At 38.4% G+C, this 22,189-nt stretch overlaps 1 protein-coding gene across 1 annotated transcript in view; it reads left to right on the top strand.

Moving 5' to 3' along the window:
* Window positions 1-18,926, top strand: part of RFX6 (regulatory factor X6) — a 34,126-nt gene extending 15,200 nt beyond the window's left edge. Inside the window, exons 6-18 of the mRNA XM_008637942.2 lie at window positions 1,005-1,112; window positions 3,459-3,536; window positions 3,630-3,743; window positions 5,773-5,822; window positions 6,247-6,406; window positions 7,816-7,960; window positions 9,177-9,286; window positions 11,504-11,621; window positions 12,724-12,846; window positions 14,091-14,300; window positions 14,823-15,332; window positions 16,297-16,515; window positions 17,862-18,926. Of these exons, the coding sequence (XP_008636164.1) occupies window positions 1,005-1,112; window positions 3,459-3,536; window positions 3,630-3,743; window positions 5,773-5,822; window positions 6,247-6,406; window positions 7,816-7,960; window positions 9,177-9,286; window positions 11,504-11,621; window positions 12,724-12,846; window positions 14,091-14,300; window positions 14,823-15,332; window positions 16,297-16,515; window positions 17,862-18,028 (2,112 nt within the window). The 3' untranslated portion in view covers window positions 18,029-18,926. The remainder of the gene's footprint in view (window positions 1-1,004; window positions 1,113-3,458; window positions 3,537-3,629; window positions 3,744-5,772; window positions 5,823-6,246; window positions 6,407-7,815; window positions 7,961-9,176; window positions 9,287-11,503; window positions 11,622-12,723; window positions 12,847-14,090; window positions 14,301-14,822; window positions 15,333-16,296; window positions 16,516-17,861) is intronic.
* Window positions 18,927-22,189: the final 3,263 nt, after the last annotated feature.

Consider the following 22,189-nt stretch of genomic DNA (forward strand, 5'->3'; position numbering starts at 1 on the left):
GCTTTTAATATATTTCATGGGTAATTGCATAATAAAATCATTAAGATTACTCCTGTTTAAAAAAAATACCCTCCTTGTATTGATAGGCCATTATAACACTACGAAAGTATTTACATGAAGAAGTACTAATGTTTCTAAATTTCTACAATTTCTTTTACTTAGAGCTTTATACGTGTTTGAATAGTAGATAGCACTGGCAAAATTAGTTTACATGATGTTTGCTTTTGGTGTTTTGCTGTCTGTTTTGTCAGACATATCCCCTTATAAAAATAAGGCTATATGTTGAATAAGTCTGTTACAGCTGTGGTTTTCTGAAATCAGTATTTGAGAGAATTTCACTTGAAGCTGGTGTCCAAGTAATGAGTCAACATTTACAGAAAAATAGTCTCATTTGCACACTTTTACACTGTAAGTTGCACTATATACCTACCATTCCCACTTCAGTGAAATCTACCTGTAGGCAAAGGGGTAGGAAGAGGTCACTTCAAGTTCCATTCAAATGCCTTGTGCATGATCATAAATTTCTTCCCTTAGTACAGAGGGAACCTGCACAGAGGTAACAGATTTTCCACAGAAGGCCAGCTCGTGGCTCTGCACACTGACTTGACATAAGGACTGGTTAGGCTAAAATAGAATGAAGGGTTTCAGCCAAATGGTCTTAAGGTTTGAGTGCAATCCTATGAGAATAAGTACAGTTCAGCCAGTAAGGACAGAACCGTAACACAGATTGTATTTCTTGAGGATGAGGGTTTCACCTTAATTGTATCATTTGAGACCTTAAGAGTGTTTGGTGGAGTTTAGATCTAGACACATACTCAATAACCTTCTTGAGCTGGTGTCCAGATCTGGATAAGCATCAATATTTTTGAAGGATTATCTGAATGCAAGTATTCTGGAGCATTGAGAGGCTCATGAGATAAAATACAAGTTTAGCATGAATTGTTGGTTTCAGATGTAACAACATTAGCTATTTCAATGTTCCTGTTTTTTCCCTTCCCTTTCAGGGTGGTTTTACTCGTAAATATTCTCTGAGTTCCAAAACTGGAACACTCCTCCCAGAGTTTCCAAGCGCTCAACACCTTTTGCTTCAAGGGTGCATTTCTAAAGACAAGGTAAAATGTGAACTCCTCTTCTGTCTTAAGAGATCAAAAATTTGCCATAGAATGTTTCTTCATATCTTAGCCTTTGAGGTATTGACATGAAAGAGCCAGAAATGTCCATAATCAAACAGAGGTGACTGATTTATAGAGGGGGCAAACCTTTACTAACACCGATTAACTGGCTTTCCAATGGAAAGGTGGTTGAATTATTTACCTATTAACTGACCCAGTATTTTACAAACTGATGGTATGTAAGACGGGGAGAGCAAAACAAACAAATAACTGAGAGTTGTGTTCTTTACAAATGCCTTTGTATTTAAGGTAAATTTTGTTCTGATTAGAACAGAACAAATAATGCACAACAAATAGTTGGATGAATTTTATTCTCCTTCATTAATTGTTTGAAAAGAAACTGTAAATTTGAACATGTTTGGGGTTTTTTTAAATTACTTAAATCATTCCTCAAATCAATACTTGGTATTGCTTATCCTAAGGATAGCTCTTCAGTTGGAAGTATCTCTCTCATGTTTTATGTCCTTGTCTCTTTGCTTATGTGTTACGTCTGTGTTGTTTCTGGTCATATTACAGGCTGCTACATCCCTGCACTGTGCTAGAAATCCTTTGACAGACATTTTGAACTTTTCAATTTAACCTCCAGTGCAGGTGGTGATGGTGACTGGTTTGAGACACATTGCTTTGAAACTTTTTATGACCCCCTCCTCCTAAGCTTGTTCTGAGAAAGTAGTGAAGCCTAGGATTCCCGTAGGGAGAAACTAAACAAAAGGAGCCATTTTAGCTGTAAATCTTAGCTGGAAATCTTACCATTTGTAAAGAAAGCCCAAGAACTGGTATACTCAGCAGTGTGCACCACCTGCTGCTATAGTCTCCATCAGTGAAGTGACATCTCTCATATAGACAGCATTCTCATTAAATTTAAATCTGACAAATGTTTGAGGTTCCTTGAATATCCAACACAGCAGTATAAACTGATTTATACTGCTCCAACAATGGAGAAAAACCTGCAATTCATTCTGTCTTCATTTTTGGGGCAACAGCATTGTGCATGACCGTCTGGGGACAGACTTACTGAGTTATGAGGAGACTGTGGGAAAGATGAATTTCTGTGTGTCTCCTGCATTCTCTTTCCTTGCTGCTCTTTGCTCATTTCTTGTTCTTTTATTTCCTGTTTTCTTTTCATACTGCCTTTTCCATCCTTCAGCTTATCTAACTAAAGGTTATTGAACCTAAGATATTTAGGTACTCTGTTGAAGACAGCCCATACGTGAAGTTTGACTCCTGCATTAAACTCCTAAGGAATTGCTTGCAATTCAAATGTCTGGAGAGTCCATAAATCAGCAGTCTGCACTAAAATAGATGGGTAATTCCTGCATTTAATGTTTCTGGACAGAACTTACCCAAACTTTAAACTTCCATCGACTCCTTTCAAAAACAGTTCTTTAAAGTGTTCTTGAGTCTCACACTGTGCTAGTACTTCTCAAAGATATGTAGTTAGAAAAGCAGCTCTGAGAGTCAGAAAGGTCCGTTTTCAAAGAAATCTGCATCCTGAACCTACTGCAATAAGATGGCACCAGTTTCAATCAAAATCTGAGACTGGTTTGCTGGAGAAGTTCACAAGCTGTGGCAAACCTGTGATTCAGGACCATGAGAATGGTTTTGCTAGCACTTTTCCTTCCTTAAAATAGTTTGCATATTTCTTGTCTTATAATTTGCTACAATTTTTAAAACTTACTACTTACTTTCTTTTTTTCTTTTTTTTTTAAATAAGGGAACACTCCACTCAGATAAAGTAGCCTGATGACATGAAAGGGAGTTCTGCTTTCTGAAGTTCAGTTCATGTGAGGCAGTGATTAAACTTTGACCAAATGACTGGCAGCTATTTTCTCATTTGTCCAACTAGATGATGTTTCAGAACACTCATAGACGCCTATAGTAGCCTAATGATTAACTTGCACTGCTCTTTGGGATTAATCTTAGCTTCAGAGAGGCGAATTTACCATCTGACTGACTAATCTAGCTATTGCCTTACTCTATTATCCACATTTTCACAGTGTATACAGGTTCAGATGCTACATTTCTGACAACAGCATCAGTGCTTGACTTAAATAATGACTTAAATAATGCTTGAATAATAATGACGTAAAGCTGTTGCTAAAACTAGTGATGAGTGACATCCTCATCACTTCTGGATATACAGGCTGCCTATTTGTAAATATGCATTGCAATACAGTTTATATTATGTGTTTACATACTAGCTGCAGAAAGCAGAAACTTATATCACCATAGCAGTAAAGGAAGGAGTCAAGAAACTCTGTTTAATATTTCTTTCTTCCAAAACAGGTAGATACTCTTATCATGATGTACAAAACACACTGTCAGTGTGTCCTTGACAATGCAATTAATGGGAACTTTGAAGAGGTAAGGTTGTTTGAGCATGCACTCTGGGTACATATGCAGGGGAAGCCAAGACAGCATGATTTATGTCTATGAATCTGGTTCCTATTCCTTTAGATCCAGCATTTCCTATTACATTTTTGGCAAGGAATGCCTGACCATCTTCTTCCCCTGCTTGAAAATCCCATTATCATTGACATTTTCTGTGTCTGTGACTCAATACTGTATAAGGTAAGTTAAGCATTTAACTACATGAATAATTTTGCCCGCAGTACAGCTTTTGTATCTGTAAAAAGATAGAGTGACAGGATGCCATGACTGCTTTCTGCTGTAAATCACCAAGGAAATCATTGAAATCAAGAAATAAAATGGGTGCCTATAAGAGCTGAACTCCAGTCTCAGCTCTGCTGAACACCTGACCACAGCCAGCACACTAACAGTGAGACCCCAACCTACTTGCTTGAATGTAGCTAAAAGAAATGCTCATGTGCTCATTGACAAGGCTGACTAAGGTAATCCTGGATGAAAACTGAAGCCTTTTTTTCACTGAAAAGATTATTGCAATTTCTGCCAGGGAAGAGAGTCTGTGGCACATCGGTAAGGTGATTCCACATGCCAGTCTTCTACTCACAGGTTATGTCAGGCCATGGTTTCATGTTACCAAGCTGGAACAATCCTGGGTTAAGATATTCTTGCTTCTCCTGCCTGCTGCCTTTCATTTCTGTTCCTCTGCTGCTAGAGGTACCAGGAAAACTGCTGCACTCTAAACTGCTCTGGGTTTAAAAAAAATTTAAGCAATACTTGTTTTGCAGAGCTTTTGTACCATATGAGTTCTTTGGTGTAGCTCATGGCATGATGACATAAATAGTTGAAACAAAGTGACCCTTAGGAGTGTTGCAAGGTCAGGAATAAGTTATAGAGCATTGGGGAAAAAAAAATAATGCCACCACAGTTTCCTGAGTTTTTCACTTGGAAAGTCAGATAAGATGATTATTTAGTAGATGCAAAGTACTTAAAGTTCCTCTGATAGGATGTGCCATAGAAATAGAAAAGGATTGTCATATAGGTGTCTCTCTAACAGATTTCACATCACATATTGATGAGAAGAAATAACTATTGGCTTAACAGTAAACACCAACCAATCAAAGCAAAAGACTTGAGGCTTTTTAGCTCTGATGCCTTATTGTAATCTGTTATTCTTTACTGTACAAAAATATGGGGGGAAAATCCAGAGAAGATGAAAATGTTTTTTTCTTAGAAGCATATAAAGCTGTAAAGTAAGAAATGTTTTAGTTAGCATAGCAAAGCAAAGGTAATTAGCATCAAGAATCATAATTACTACCCAGGAGATGGGTCATTAAGCCTCATTTACTTGTAGAGGTTATAATGTACCTTGAGTTTATGAGGTTTTTCCTGTTCTAAATGTGCTGTCTCAATAGATTTAATATTAACTTTATTTATGATAGATTTAATGTGAGAGAAGAAGAAATACTAGAGGAGCTATAAATTATAAATTGAATAAGACTGAATTTCTCAAAAGTTCATAAATTTACTATTGTGCTTCTTCTTTGTCTCTCACTATTTCTTACCTATAATCATTTTAGATATTCCTGAGATCACAGCTGACAGAAGGAAGAAGGAATTACATTGGATTGTTATCAAACTATTTACATTAAAAGTGAAAGATTTCTGGAATATAGTCTAACAACTTTGTCCTCCACAATAACATTCCCTAGGGAGCATGCCAGATGGCACAGTTTTTTGCCAAAACTGTTCCACGCCACACTTAGCTACAGGGAACTCTCTGGCTAAACTCTGAATACCTGCAGTGCCGTGTCCAGTTTGGCAGGAAGAAGAGTCAACAGCACTCAAGGACATGGGAGATGCTTGAATATCTGCTTTACAGAGACTTGGTGGTGCTAGAAAAGACAAAGTGCTTATCCATCTCGCTTCTACTGATTTCCCTAATCTAAGACATGGGGGATAGCATGTCTTGTTTGGTTTTTTTCTCAATTTACTGGTATGAAGTTATACATTAAGAATGGGTGCTATCTAAGTATATGAATATCTCATCTGTTCCTATCTAATAGTGATTGGAAAAATCCAGGCATATAAATAGCTGGACAGTAGGTTGAATGGCTTTATTCTGTGTAAATTTTCTGTACTTATCACTTTGCAATCTAAGTAGACAAGACAGACATGAATGAATGAATAAATGGCCAGTGGAAGCATGATGTCATTTTCTGTTAACTTTTTGAAGGTTCTTACAGATGTACTCATCCCTGCAACAATGCAAGAAATGCCAGAAAGGTAGGTATTTGACGTTAATCTTGGTGTGTTCCGATTTTTAGACATATTCCAGATAAATACCAGTAATTCTATATTCTAGAGAAATTTCCTTACAGCATTTATGCTCATTTTTAGAACAGTAGAGTATGTATGGCAAAATAGTTGTCAGCTCTGAGGGCAGCTTATAGAACAGCCTTAAAATATTAGATAGCATTTTAATGTCCCAATTGGCTTACAATTTTTTCCCAGAGGAGGTACATATCAATATGCAGTCAATATATAGATCAATGATTGGTCATCTCCTGTTTCTTCTGGTAACACCTGAGGAGTAATTTCCAGATATCTTCAGAAGTCTGTTAGCCATAGATTGAAACCCAGTTATTTAAACTAATGCCAGACAATTTTTATTGGTGATTCTCTAAATCACTTTTTGTTTCCCTTACAGTTTACTGGCAGATATAAGAAGCTTTGCAAAAAACTGGGAGCAGTGGGTTGCTTCCTCTTTGGAAAATCTACCGGAAAGCCTGATAGATAAGAAATTGCCTATTGCACGAAGATTTGTTTCCTCCCTGAAACGACAGACGTCATTCCTACACCTAGCCCAGGTAAACAGAGTAAGATGATACATTCAAAATTTTGTCAGTTGTATTCAGTGTACCTTTCTGTCTATGAAATACAATGGATTATTTTTTCAAGGTTGACCTTTGTCCATGAAAGACTTATATCTTGTTGTTTTAACTGTGAAATTAGAAAGTGACCATAGATAGATCTGATTAGGACTTCAAACTTTTGTACCAGAAAAGAGAGCAAAGGCCATGGTTATAATGAACTGCCATCACAGGAACTTTTTTCAATGAAATGATGAAGTGGAATATATGTGTATTTTGTTTAGTACCAAATTGGAAAATATCAGATGATCCTTCTTGCCTAGCAAAGATTCGCTGCTTTGTCCATGATGTTCTATTTCTTTTTTGAGTTTTGAGTGAAAAGAAAAAACGGGAGTGACAGGTAGTTGGAGACTCCGAGGCTGTGCTGTCAGGATACAGGTATCTGCAATTAGGAGTCACCTCCATGTGATGGTTTTATACAAAAGGATAAAATGCCTTTCGTGGAACTTCCTTCCACGCTAGCATCTTGGGTTTTGAGGTGGTAGTCCTCATGAATAACTGTAGACACAGCACCTATTCATCTTGACTTGGTTTTCTCTTTCATAAATATTAATACAAAAGCAGCATATGCATGAAATTGTGAAGATAATCTGATAGGAAGGCACATTAGAAGAGCATCAGGAGTCTAATGAAAGGGAAACATTCTCTCATCTGATCTGTGATAAACCCAGCCATGACAATAAAATTAAACATAATAAGATTCTTCTCTGAGGAGTTTTTTGGGTGATCCCCGGCTGTGGGCCTGTACTGGTTTTGGCTGGGATAGAGTTAGTTTTGTTCCTCATATTATGGGTCTATATTTTGGATTCGTACTGGAAACTATTGATAATTCAGGTCTATTTTAGTTACTGCTGAGCAGTGTTTACACACAGCTAAAGTCTTTTCTGCTTCCCATACGTGCCAGCAAATAGGTTGGAGGTGCATGAAAATTTGGCAGGGGGCATATCTGGGACAGGTGGCCCCAGCTGATCACAGGAATATTCCATACCACAGATCAGCAATAAAACTGGGGACCACTGCTCAGGGCCTTGGTCAGTTGGGCATTGGTCAGTTGGTGGTGAGCAATTGTTTTCATCAGCCTCACTGGTCTTTGTTGGACTGTATTTTTCTCTGTTGTTTTTGGGGTTTCTTTTAAACTTTTAAATTATTATTGTTATTATTTTTATTACTTCTTTTAAAAATTTTTTAAACTGGTTTTAACTCAAGCAACAAGCTTTCTTACTTTTATTCTTTTAATTCTCTCCCCCATCCCATGGCAGGGTAGGGAGTGGCTGTGTGGTGCTTAGCTGCCAGCTGGGGCTAAACCACAACAGGGTCTCAGCATTTTATCTTGCTTTCTCTGGCAGATTGCTCGGCCAGCTCTTTTTGATCAGCATGTGGTGAATTCCATGGTGTCGGATATTGAAAAAGTTGATTTGAATAGTATTGGCTCTCAGGCCCTCCTTGCAGCTTCAGGGAGCACAGACTCTGATGGGGAAGTCTACAGTGAATGTAAGTCCATGGTGACATATTTGTACCATTAAAAATAATTCATTCTTTCATTCCATGCCACACCAGTCTACTTGGACTGATTGAGACAAGGCACCCATAGACTCTGCATTCTCTAATCTAGTTCACCATAACCTTCAGTAGGTTAAGAAAACCAATTGGTTGCCCTAGCATGTCCAAGAACAGAAGCTTGTGCTGGGAAGTCATCCCAGCCAGATGACTTTAAATGGTTGCTGAAAAATTTACATGTCAGCTTCAAACCTCTTTTGAAACTTGGTCCTAATTATATGGGCACATATCAGTTCTTGAAAGATTTGTCAAAAATTATGGCTTAATGTAATGGGTATTTGAACTAGTTTACTTTTTTTTAATTAATCGGATTTTTTTCTGAAAGTTGAGCTTTAAGAATATGTGTCATTTTCTATTTAGTGTAGCAGCTTTTTTCATACACAGAATAAAGTATAAATTTTGAGGTAGTTAATTTTCATATACATTGTTGGAAAATAGATATAGCCATTTTCTGTATTAAAAAGATAACTTTGTCATAGGAGTCACGTTGATCAGAGTTTCAAGAGCTGAAAGGAATAGCAGTGTGTTGTCCTGTAAATATTATTACTTCAATTATGAAAGTTTGTTCTCTTTAATGGTTCAAAATCCTATTCACATTTTCATTTGAGTTGCCCATTTCCTGCTTTTTTTGTGTAGTTATTTTTTATTTTATTCTTTGTCTTCTTTCACACTGGTTAAAAAAGAAAAGGAGAAGAGAGATAACTGTTCATTCAGACACTTTCTTGAAAATGGGAATTGAGGAAGTTAACTTTATATCCTGTTGTGAGAAACTTGTAAAATATAAAGGAAACATAAGATACTGCAAATCTGCCATATTACAGAGAAAGCTTTGCTACTAAACTTAGTATTAAAAAGGTTTTCAAGGTTGAATCTACAAAGGAATGGAAAATATAATAATCTCCTTTTGCTTTTATTTTCTTATAAAACTTTATTGTCTTACAACCTGTGTCACTGTAATGCTTAAGTAATTAAAATACATGTGTGTGATGGATGTGTGTCTGCTTGCTTTGCTGGGGAGTTATGTATTTCTTCACTGCTCTAATTCTTTGCTTTTCCTTTCCATGCTACAATATTGTCATATGGCTGGTGAGTGGCTTTTTCTCACGTTCAGAATAGTGTGCGATGATATGTTCTCCTTTTTACATGGTAGATGACTCTATTACAGTGTTCCAAGAACTGAAGGACCTTCTAAAGAAGAATGCCACTGTGGAATCATTTATTGAATGGTTGGATACTGTGGTTGAGCAAAGGGTTATCAAGGTACCTTTCAAATGTCCTGCCTGACTCCAGACCAAATCCTACTCCCCTTACTCCTTACATAAATCCTTATGCAGTCTCACTGATTTTCCACAAGGAATTTTTATCTCTGTTCCTGTCTCCTTACTGTAACACAGAAGTTTGTCATTTGGTGTCAAAGATTCCAGTGATATAGTTCTAATTAATCATGCTGAGCAATCTTATGTGCGTGACAAACTAAGAAGCATTGTAACTAAAACACTAAAGTCAGCACTTTCACAAACTACGTGAAAGAAACTCTCCCACTTTATGTGTGCCTGCAGAATCACAGGGGAATTGCTCTGAGTAAGGTGAGCAAATGGGAAGCAATTCTCTTTTCCATGGCATTTAGGGGGTACTGTATGTGGTATAAGTTACTGCAGCGGGTGGATTCAAAAGAAGCTAGCCTCCTGAAGGATTTTTACTTTCCAGGATGGAAGATACAGTTTTGTAGCTTTGTAAGGTGCTTAACACAGTAATTGATGGTTTTGATGGGATTCTCCTGCCTGCCTCCAATTTACAAGATGCATTTTCATCACAAGTATTTTATATGCATATAGTTATGTAGGGGTTAATAAACTACAGCTCAGAACAAAAGAAAGGATTTTTTGGCTTACAGCTAAGTAAGAAATATGTACCCAATTTGTGACTCTAATTACTGTAAACTATCACAATAAGATGTTACATATTGTTGGCTAATAGCTGAACACTGGTCTTCTCGTCAGGCTTTTTCTATCTGAAAATGAAATATCTTACTCATCATTTTCGGTAGGATCTTGATATGAATGGATACAAAAGGATGAGACAGTACAGTTAGCATCAACTGGCTGGCAGAAGAGAGACTGCCACTTACAGGAAAACCAGAAGCATGCCCTTTTTCCTTTACTTGCCTGTTTCCCCAAATTTCAATGGAGATAGTGATAATTTCTTTCTTTTTAAAGTACTCTGAGTTTCCTAAAAATTGCTGACATATGTGAGCAGCACAGTGAAGAGCTTTGGATGACTCGGGGCAGCAGAGCCAAAGCAAGTCCTCACATACACAGAAAACTCCCTAGGCAAAAAAAACCCCAATTGAAGCTGAGCAATCTCAACTTATTTTAGGCTGGAATGATTATGATGTAAATTTAATTCCATTCATTCCACAATTTCAGAAGACAATTCCTCATAAACAAGTCAGGCAGGAAAGATGAAGCAATTTTCCATTCGTCATCTACTATGTGATACTGTATTTTTAAAGCTAACAGGTATGGTTCCTGGCATTGTTTTCCTGTAGTTACGGGAAGAGTACCAACAAGTTCTGATATGAAGTTAGGTTGACCAGAGCAGAAGCTAATAATTTACAGAACATGTAATCCTTCCACTGCTGTCTGCCTTCTGTTCATGCTAAATTGTGGCTACTTTAGCACACAGCTAAACTCAACACAACAACTTCTTTCTGCTTGCTGTTTGAGAAAGTAACAAGGCATATGTTACCACATGAACAAATCACTCCAGAGCAAAGTGACTGTATGAAATGAGCAGTATAAAAAGCATCACTTTGATCATCACGATTGTAACATACCATTCTGTTAGAGAAATTCTGACCAGTATTATACAGATTAAATTAAAGTACAAAGACTAATTTCTACTCCATGTTTTTGTGGAATACCATAGTGTCAGAGGCTGGGAGCTTTCTTGCTTTCTTTCTTTCTTTTTTCTTTCTTTCTTTCTTTCTTCCTTCCTTCCTTCCTTCCTTCCTTCCTTCCTTCCTTCCTTCCTTCCTTCCTTCCTTCCTTCCTTCCTTCCTTCCTTCCTTCCTTCCTTCCTTCCTTCCTTCCTTCCTTCCTTCCTTCCTTCCTTCCTTCCTTCCTTTTTCGTCTGTCTGTCCATCTGTCTGTCCATCCCACTGCCCTTCCTTCTGTCCCTGTATAGAACAACTTGGCACCTTTAGTACTAGAATATGAGGTAATTTGTGTACCTTCAGGGTACATCAGGGCCCAAGCAGTGAGCAGTTTGCTTCATCCAGCATTGACAGAGAGTGAAGGCTGCTCTGTTTTACCAAGTTAGGTCACACAGCAGGAAGATAGCTTGAATCAGGCGGCTTGATTCACTCTGCCACATCAGCCTGAGTCAAGGACTCCTTGAACTCTCAAGGATACTCAGGTCTTCTATTTGCAGAAAGCAAGTGAGCATACTTAACAGTATTTTACTATTCTCTTTCAGGCAAGCAAACAAAATGGGAGGTCTTTAAAGAAGAGAGCTCAGGACTTCCTTCTGAAATGGAGCTTTTTCGGTGCTCGAGTGATGCATAACCTAACTCTAAACAACGCATCAAGTTTTGGTACCAGAGCTTTATAAAAACACTCATATTTTGTACATATTTGTTAGCACTTAGCAGCTTTTCACCATTTCCTGTGCTGAGGAACCTATCCTAATTTAAAGATTATTCAATTAAAGCCACAAATACTGTGTAATGTGTTTTTCAAACTAACATTTCACAGTAAATGCTAGCAATATTTTGCTGGTGACCTGTGTCACAGGTTTATTTTTAAAAGGTATTCTTCCTTTAAATTGCTGGTTTGATACTGCTTTTACATTTAAGTGCTAGAAACTTTGTTTTGATATGACAGTGGAAATGTAACTGCATATATATGTAACTATCTCAGTATAAGAGACAGAAGATTTAAATTACTAGTTTTACCTGTGGATCAGTTTGGTATAAAATGACTGTTGTATATAAGTTCTTGTGCATGGCATGTTTCAATAAAAGCAAAAGGAATTTGGTAGTCACTACATACTTAATTTTGGAATCAGCAGATAATCAATTTAACAGTGTTTGTGGCTTTTAAAAATTAAGGTTCACACATCCATCTTTAGGAATGTTTACATTTTTGGGAACACTCAGAAAGAACCTTTTATAAGAGAGAAGATGGCAGAACAAGTGAAACAAACTCTAGTGTGTAATTTCATATGTTTAGCCATAGGTACATTGTTATCTAAAATTCAGAGGATAATTGAAAAGACTGTAGGGACACGTACATTTTTTAATGTGATATATCCTTGAAATAAGGTCAAAGACTTCACCAGTTATTGTCTGGTTATTTAGCACAAGGCAAACAGAAATAGAGCAGAGGCATTCTAGCAGACTTCAGCCTTATCTAGTTCCACTGTGTGCTCTCCTCAAGTATAAAGCATGTCTCACTTTCATCAGTATTTTTCTTTGATGTAATTAGTGGTCAAATAGCCTACAGGACAGTAAACAATTGAGCTAGGTGGGCCAGTGCAAAGAAAGATTAGAGCTAGAAGTTAGGCACTATTTCTTGTTGGTCTTGCCAGGTCATTTAAAGTCCACAATTATTTGTTTGTTTCACTGGCTTCTTGTGGAGTGGTGAGAGATGGTCACAAAGATAACTCAGCTACTCTCTCTCTTCCTTCTCCAAAAGGTTCTTTTCATTTGATCCGCATGTTACTGGATGAGTACATCCTGCTTGCCATGGAGACACAGTTCAACAATGACAAAGAACAAGAACTCCAGAATCTACTGGACAAATACATGAAGAATTTAGGTAACTAGAGCTTGGTTCTTTTGCGTGTACTCTGGTATGTTTAGAAATTGATGTATTTGTTTAAGCAGAAGCAAGTTTACTGTATTCTCCTGAAGGTGTAGTTATGTACAATATTATCAAATTCACCTGAAAAGTTTGTGACCATTCACTCAGCAATTCATTCCCACATACCTACCACAGTTCATAACAGTTCTGTTGGAATGTCAGTACTAAGGATCACTGAAATTATCTTGGATGCAACAAAGGCTTGTAGGTACATCTGAAGGGCCATGAACTGAAGTGTGAAAAGAGGTATAGGTAGCAGACAGGGCTACTTAATTCCTAATCCCATTTTTCTCCAAAGCTTAAGTATGTAATTACAACTTGAACTAGGAATTTATTAAATATTACCAAAATGCAAATATCCCTTCAACACTGGAACGCAAGTTTGGAGCCCTATGTAGCATGTGGCTGAAGTATTACTATGTGGAAGAGAAATAAAATTATTTGAAAACAGTACCCTTAACATTTTCCATCTACCAGGCTTCTTCAAAGTTAGACGGTTTGAAGTTATATATTCCAGGTCCTTTTCTGTCAAAAGAATGAAGATTGATTTGGATCAAGTTCTGGTCCAGGTTAATCCTTAAAAATCCGGTGGAACTTCAGAAACTTGCAGAATTATTTTTTATTAGCATTAGCACTGGCAATCAGTCCTTAACTTTTTGGTTGTTGTTACTCTAAATCTGCAATTTGCTGCAAGAAACTTGCATAGAATTTGTCTGACAGTAGATGCAGCACTTACTTTAATTCAGCCTCCAGGAGAAAAACTTGGCCTTTTTGACAGTTGCCTTATCCTTGTGTGTTTAGGTAAAGAACTTGAAACCATAAAGTAAAATCATGGTTTCCATTGAAGAATAGCAAAACTGACTTTATCAATAGTCTGCAAAAAGCAGAACTCTTGAGTATAACAAATGCTTTTCTCTGGATACCAGTATGAAAAGAGAGTCCAAGCATTCTAAAGTTGCCATTGTTAATTCTTTAGGGTGAAGTGTCAATCCTGATTCACTCTTAATGCACTTTACTTGACTTCATTGTTGACATTTTATTCAAGGGAATAAATCTGATTCATACCTTCACTGTGATGGCTTGAGTAAGGAGCTGATACTGTGTGATGTAGATCTGTGGTCAGGGGAAATGATACAAAGAGAATTTATGTGCAGTGAGGATACATAACAGCCAACAAGAGCTTTCATTTACCCTTCCAGATGCAAGCAAAGCCACCTTCACTGCATCACCAAGCTCTTGCTTCCTAGCAAATCGCAACAAAGCCGCTCCTCTGCCCAGTGACTCTTCAGTCAAAAACGAGTGCCTAGGAGAGCAAACCTACGTGTCCTTGTCAGCTGGCCAGCCCAGCAGTGCACCTTCTGGTCTGAACCCCTTCACCACGGGAGACAGGGAGAGTATGCAGCTGACAGGTGTGTATCAACTCTTCCAGCATCTCCTTCCCTAATTTGCCTGTTAGTCTTTCCGTTCATGGTAACATGTTGCTGTAGGAGGGGCGATGACCACATGCATTTATGAAGACCTCTAGTAAACAACATTTCATGAGGTCACCTTCTGTGATGATTTACAGAAGTCAGCAATTGTAATTACCTTGCCAGTAATAGTTCGTCTTGGAAAAATGGTAGAACTATCTTACAACTTTTGGCTTGGTGAGTTTCTTGTGAGGAGAGAAGGAACAGTAACACCTGGAGCACATGAGGGTTGTAACTGCTGGAAATTTCCCACTGAATGTGGCACCTCCAAGCTGGAGAATGAAAGGAGAAACTTTACAGCCTGAAGCCATTAAATAAAAGCTGTGAATTAAATAGGTGGGGGCGAGTGCATATCTTTTGTAAAGATTTCGCATGGTAATCTCCACTTCCCCAGAGCCTTTGTGTCTTAACAGCAGTACTGAGGTATGGACACTAATCACGGCTAATGTTTATTTATTCCAGATCAAATGGAGCTGTCTCAAAGCACTGGTCACCTCATGACTCCACCCATTTCACCAGCAGTGGTCAGCCGAGGAAGTGTCATCAACCAGGGGCCAATGGCTGTGAGACCTCCCAGTGTAGGTCCCATGTTATCAACACATTCACAGTGCTCTTCCTACTCAGAACCCCTTTATCAGACTTTGTCACAGACTAGTCAGAATTATTATGGAAACAATTCCAATTACCAGGCTATGTTCAGAACACAGGCCCATTCCACTTCAGGAGTTTATGACCACAGAGCAGAGCCCAGCCGATTCAATGCCTTGAGTGAACAGCAGTTCTCCAGAGACTACTTCAGCAACAGTTGTGCCGTGTCTCCCTACAATGCCAGATCCCCTTCCAGCTATGGTTCCTCCAGCATGTCTCAGGACACACACAATATGCAGTTTCTGAATACCGGGAGTTTCAATTTCGTGAACAACTCAGTATCTACATGTCCAGGAGCAGCTTATCCTGCTAATGCTTCCAACGGTATTAATACATACTTTCTTTTTCCTTTTGTTTCTCTTTCATTGCTGAAGTAAAACTCTTTTTCTCTGGGTTTTTTTTCCCTCTGGAAGATGTATTTCAGCTTTTATTTTTACATTCTTGTTTTCCACTTCTCTGATAACACACAGAGATTGTAAAGCAGTTTAATAAGCTACTCAAGGGTTTATTTTCCTCTGGCGAATCCTCAGTTGACCTCAAATGCATCTGCTGCCCTATGGTAATCTTCCTTTGGTATCATCACCCTGTCTTGCACAAAGGAGGCAAAACCAGGATGAGCTTAACAATCTCTTGAAAAGCCCCCAAAACCTTTGCTATGAAATAGAGGAGACACAAGATACCTTGCCTCTGGGATCAGCATAATGGACCATTCCAGTCACAGGGTGAAAAGAAGTATAAAAATGTGCATTACCAATAGTCCGAGACTTTGGCCCTCTCATTTCTCATACTTCAAATGTAAAATTACTGCTTCAGAGGTATAGTCAGCAAAACACCTCCCTCTTCTGGAGGAAAGACACAGTGGAAATGTTACTTTCATATGGATTTGTCTATGCAGTGAGTACATACTATCCTGCAGATTTTCTTTCCATGTATGCTTTCCTTGGTTGTAAGCTTCAGAAGGAAGCACTGAACTATGGATAGGACTCCCCATGGTGCCTCTTATGGCCACTGATTGCAGGCTATGTTTGATTCTGAACTTAGAAGGAAAGAGCAATTTTCTGTACTGAAGGCGTGACTGAACCCTTACAATCTTTTGGATTCCTTGTTACCACCTCTCTTTTGGGTCAGTCATTGCATATGTTGCTTATGTTCCTAGGCTGTATGTGTACGTAAATACTCTTATTCTCAAGGGCTTCAGCCGGTAACAAGTACTTTTTTCTGAAGTTTATCACAGGCTCATGCGCTGCCCAGGAGTTTCATTCATCTTTTTTTTTCAATCTTCAATTAGGATATTATGGAAACAGCATAAATTATTCAGAATCTCACCGACTTGGAACAATGGTGGACCAACATGTTTCTGTAATCAGCAGTGTCAGCAGCATTCGGTCCCTGCCATCATACAGTGATATACATGATCCACTGAATATCTTGGATGACAGTGGAAGAAAACAAACAGGCTCATACTACACAGAGTCCTCCCCTTCAATTGTCTGCCGGACCCCTATGCGTAAGTATAGCCAACAACTGAGGAGCAGCTATGAACTTTTTAGCATCCTAACAAATGCTGAGTATTAAACTGTAGCTCACATATACAATATATGAAATGCAACATAGAGATGAAATAGCTCATGTCTTGGTTTTGGGAACAAAATTTTAGGCAGAAGCACTCTGGAATGAGCGCCTCCTCCAAAGGAAAAAGGGCCTCCCCTTTTCCTTTGCCAATGAGACAAATTGGTAACAGCAAGTGAAAGTGGGAAGAAAAAACCGACTGTTTATTAACACAAAACAAAACAGGGTAGAGCAGGAAAAAACAAACCTCAAAATACAACAAATGCCCAGAGAGGGAACAGGCACAGAGGCTTGGACCAGCCAGGACCACCCCGCAGGCTCCCCGGACCAGAGGGAAGGGAAGGAAGGCAGTGAGGCAAGAGGGAGGGAGGGAGGAGAAAAAACCAAGGAAAACCAACACAACTTTTTTGCAGCTAGCTGGAACAAAAAAACCCAAAGAGCAGCACAGTGCTCCTGGTGCACTCCCTCCTGAGCCCTGCCGAGACCCTTGGAGCCCCGAGCCTTTGGGCCCCAGCCGTTCAACCGGCCTGCACCCAGGTCCCATGGCTCCAACCCCTGGGTCCATCTTAAAGACACAGCGTCCTTGGGCATTAAGCAGATGGTTGAGGAATAAAAAAACCCCTTATAACATCACCCCAGGACAGCTCAGTACTTAGGATGTATCATAAGATGTGTTTTCCTTAAAATTGAATTTAAGAAATTGGCTTCCACAAGGAGGTCTGTGATCCGTTGTCCATGAGGACTGGAATGATTGGCCTGAGTTGAACAAAAATATGCATTAGGAAGCACATTCTAACTATTAAGTAAACTAACATAAGGCTGGGCTTTGTTAGGGTCTCTTAGAGATCCTCACTGTCAAACAGAGCAAACGAACCCTGGGGCAGGGGTGTCTCAGTATATACTTCCTGTGGTGTGGTCCCTCATCCTATGCTTCAACAACTGTGTGTATTAGCAAAGCTCCCACTGACAGTGAATTTTAGGCACAAATACTCAACACCAAAGGGTTTATTTTGGTATATGCCTTAAACAAATGGCAACTGAGTTTGGTCTCACATTCCAAAAAGGGTTGCATGGAAGATATAAACTAGGGCACCATTTATTTTTCCCTAAGATTACATCTTCCTACTGCTTACCTGTTAATCTTGCACAGAAGATTAGACATTTCTGTCCTTCAGATGATGTGCCTGGTAGATAGGAGTTTCCATCAAATGAAATTGGATTGTGATTTCTGTTAAATTCAATAACTTGGAAACTTGCAATGATAGTAACCTTTTTTCCCCACAGCTTCAAACTTGCAAACCACATCTTCTTCACAGTGTATGTATGGAACATCTGGTCAGTTCCCTTCTCAGGAAAATCTGGAGGTCCATGCCCCACCAAGCAGAGATATGGTGTCATCTTTACCACCAATCAACACTGTCTTCATGGGAGCAGCTGCTGGAGGAACCTAACTGGGAGAGACGTGTCTGTGCCCTAAGCTTACTTTCCAACCCCAGACATTAAGGCTATGATGACAATCCCCTTCAAGTTGGTGGAAGATAAAATTATTACATAGACGTGTTAAAGGGGCCATTTTAGAGATGTTATCAGCCCTCCACACACAAAAAAATAGCCATATTTAGATTGGGTCCAGCTTGTGAATCTCTCAGGATTGTTCTCACCATTACAGCTTTTCAGTTAGAAATTCAGGGTAAGCAGAAAGAGCCAGTGATTCTTGCACGCCAGAATAAGTTGTAAAGAAATTATTGCATCTATTCCTAATTTATTAAAAATGCTATTTTAGTCTTTCCCTTACATCTTTTTTTTTATATATAAAAATTTTTATTTAATGCCTGTGTTGCTCATTATTTATTAGGACTACAGAGTAACTGTTTACTTTCTCATATTTGACAGATTGTCAAATGTATGTATCCTACCTCCTATGGAAATGTTTACAGGGTCAATTTTTACTGTTTTAAATGAAACTAAGTCAAATTCTTAAGTTTTTTACTGTTGTGCTCTGGAAAGTCAGTTTCAAATGTTTAGTGCCTACTTGTATAAGTGAAAGTCCTCAGGAATAAATAAAACATATTATAGAGATTTTATTTCTTTTCCTCTTAAAATAAAACCAACAAAACATGCAAATACCATGAGCTAACTAACTGCAGTAGCCTGCTACTGTAGCTGGATAACTGAAGGAAATGAAACTATGCCACTAAATATCATGGGATTTCAGAATTACCTGTGGTATGAGCCCAAAGTTTCTTCTGATGGAAATCCACAAAAATATGTTCATCAGTTTTCGTTGGTTTAGGGCAACTGTGTAAACTGAGACCGAAAGTAATAAAAAAATATTTTAAAATATTGCAACCTTTCAGATAGCTATTTTAATTTTAAAAAGTGTTTTACAAGTGCTGTGATAATCTGTGCACAAACACACATTTATTTATGTTTCTGGAGAAGCCAAGAATATTCACTAATGGTATGACAGAGGACAGAAAAGGGAACACACTTGTGAAACAAACTTCTTCATGAAATGGCAGGTGTTATTTGATAGTCAGATTGTCCCAACATCAGATTCAAGTTGGGACTTAAATCCAGACTTCTAAGGATATTTGATTTTCATATTGCCATTTAGTCCATTGAATATATGCTGAATATCGTGAAATTGAAGAAAAGTGCATTTTTGGTGGAAGAAAATGGGTGATACCATGATGAAGCTTGCTTTCTAATTTTGCATAACTTCCTTTAGTATCTCTCTATCATGAGAAGTCTGACTTGCAGAAAAGTAATCAAAGGCATTGACTGGACTAGGTCATGAATAATTCTGGATATGAAACACTTCATGTAGGAACAAGACACCATAATTCAGTAATTGAGGTGTTAAGAAGACTTCAGCCCAGTTGCTTCCTAATTCAGGATGAGGACTTATGCTGTGAGCAAAATGGTGCAAGAAAGCTTTGGTTTCCATAAAAATTCACAAGGATGTGTAGTGGTAACACAGATGGTTCGAACAAATATTTATTGGACAAAGCTTTGTAGCAAATGAAGTAAGTACTGCAAAAGAGTTCTTTCTTCATGACTGTTCAGAACAGGATAAATTTTGTCCCAAAATTAGTCCTATAAAAGTCATGCTCCCTTCCTATGTATGCAGGTCACCTCTGTAGTCAGTGACAGGAGAGGAGATACCTCCTGTTTCAAGGATGGGGAAGGGGAGTATGAAGGTAAGGGATATGCCACCAGAGCAAGGGATATGTCACTATCCCGAAATCCTTGGCTCCCTCTGCTGACAAATGGCATGGCACAAATAATTAATTTATGGTCAAAACTTCCAGACTGTTGAGTGTATGTGAGGGCAATATGTTGAATTTAGAGAAAGTAGGCAATCACTAGCAGACAGGGTCTTAGTCCGTTAGGCTCTACATAAAAATAACTCCTTGTGTATGTAATTTCTCATATGGGATATAGGATTTATATGCGCCATTTCCAGTAATTTTCTTGTTTTCATGTGAACCACTTTGCACTGGGGTTTGTTGGGGGATTTTGTGGTTTTTTTCTCCCCATAAATTACTGTATCTGCTCATTATCTGAGATAAGATACAATCATATGTCATTAAATGTGCAGATTCTCCACAAGGCTGCAGAACACAAAGTAGCATGAAGTACCACAGTTGTAAATTGCAGTTCCTTGTCAATAGCAAAGGACAATAAAAATATTCTAATATTCAAATAGCCAGTTGAGAGAAGTTTCTCATAGTCCTGCAGAACAAAACAAACCCATCATAACTGTAACCAGCAAAACCAAATGAGAAATTTCCATTTTAGGACCCATCAATTCAATCAAATATATTGTTTGATGAATTCAGTAGGTTTTGTCTGTATGAAATGAAATAACTCATAGCTTTTGTGAATAGCCCATGGGAAGATTTTTACCTTTTGTTGTGTACCAGCATTACAGTAAATTATATAAAGAATTAATGGAGTGGCTATTTGGTGGTTTTGTATTGCTTAGTTCAGCTACGTTTTTGTGGATGCATTAATACTTTGGTTTTAATATATGCATGCCTGAAAATCTGTGTTAAAAATGACACATATTGAGCACAATCAGTGTCAAATGAATATTGCCTAAAGGAAAAAAAAAAAGCTTTTCTTTTTCTGAGAAAGAAAGATGAAAAATTAAATCCTTTTGATCTATTTGACAGTATCAATCACTTTGAACTAGTGCTAGGAAAGGCAAAAGAGGTGGGTGAGCAGGTCAAATTTGCTTCCACTTCTAAAGTAAAATTGATTCTAATACAAATTGTATCAACCAAGAGGAAGCCAGTATTGGAGAAGAACCATTTGTCTTGTGCACCATGAGCCCATGCCTAGCTGTGCAGAATTTGTGCTGGAAGAGAGGTGCAGTTCTTTGACCCTGAAGGTAATTAGGACATGGGAATATTGCTCCAAACTCAAAATTAGTGAGAAAGTTGGCCTTTACCTTTAAATATGTAGTGAAAACACAGTGAAATAACTTGTAAAACATAAACCTGTGTATTGTTCTGTCATCCCACATGCCAAATGGTCAGATCAGTATCCTGCCACCTCTCTCCATCTTCATGTAAGTGATTGGTGGTCACAGAGAGGAAGGAAGTCTGCAGCGCGGAGCCGTTTAGCAGAATCTCAGATCTGGTGCTGACTATTAGAAGGTCACAGATATACTGGAATAGGAACAGATGTCTCATATGATGCAGCACAGTACTGTTTCCCTCGGTATGGGGTCAGGACTGAGTGGACTTTAAGCTTATGGGGCAAGAAACAGTGGAACAAAAAAACCCCCACACTTAGCACTTGGAGAAAACCTGTAGAGATGTTCTCAGTCTTAGAAAAGCAGGTATTTGGACTAAAGAAACAATGGAGGTCATTAATGGCATACCTCTGGACAGAGGTGTACTGCTACAGACTGGGCATCCCACAGCAACAGTTACTGTGCTAAAAGTAAAATTGGCCATCAAGCTAAACTTAAAAGGGTTGAGGCTGCCTGCTAGTGATTAGATCAGCATAATTCAGGAGGCCTGACCTGCTTTTGAAAACTGAGGATGGATTAGAATTAGTTTTAGGTTTGATACAGTCCAGGTTGTAAGTAATAGACTTTTGTATGAATGGTTTTGGGCTACGGTTTAATTGGAATCACTAACATAACTTTAAAGTTTGGAGTAAATTTGATATTAGCCAAGGGATGTAGTCTGGGCAAGGATGGGCTGGTTGGTGTGGGCCTAGGAACTGTTGCAAATAAGGGCTGGTAAAGCTATGCTAAATTTCCTGTCTGCAACAGGTCATAGGTCTAGTTTTTATGATGAAATCTGTTTGTAGGATTTGGGAATAGCTATGACTGGGCTTATGGGCTTGGATTCAGGCTACCATGTTGGATCAGGCTGCACAATACCTGAGCTTGGCTTACAACTCTTGCCATAAAGGTTTGCATGATGTGTTTAACTCAATATAGTTAATTCATGAACAACTGATGCTCTCTTCCTAGCGATGTACTTAGGATGGAGCTTAAATCTGAGTAATCTTTTACATGAGGGTTAACTTCAGAGGTTGGGTCAACATGAAGCTGAGACCACAAGATAATGTTGGATTTAGAAATGGCC

The sequence above is a fragment of the Corvus brachyrhynchos genome, unplaced genomic scaffold (genome assembly GCF_000691975.1).
Source record: "Corvus brachyrhynchos isolate BGI_N302 unplaced genomic scaffold, ASM69197v1 scaffold14, whole genome shotgun sequence".
NCBI lineage: Eukaryota > Metazoa > Chordata > Aves > Passeriformes > Corvidae > Corvus > Corvus brachyrhynchos.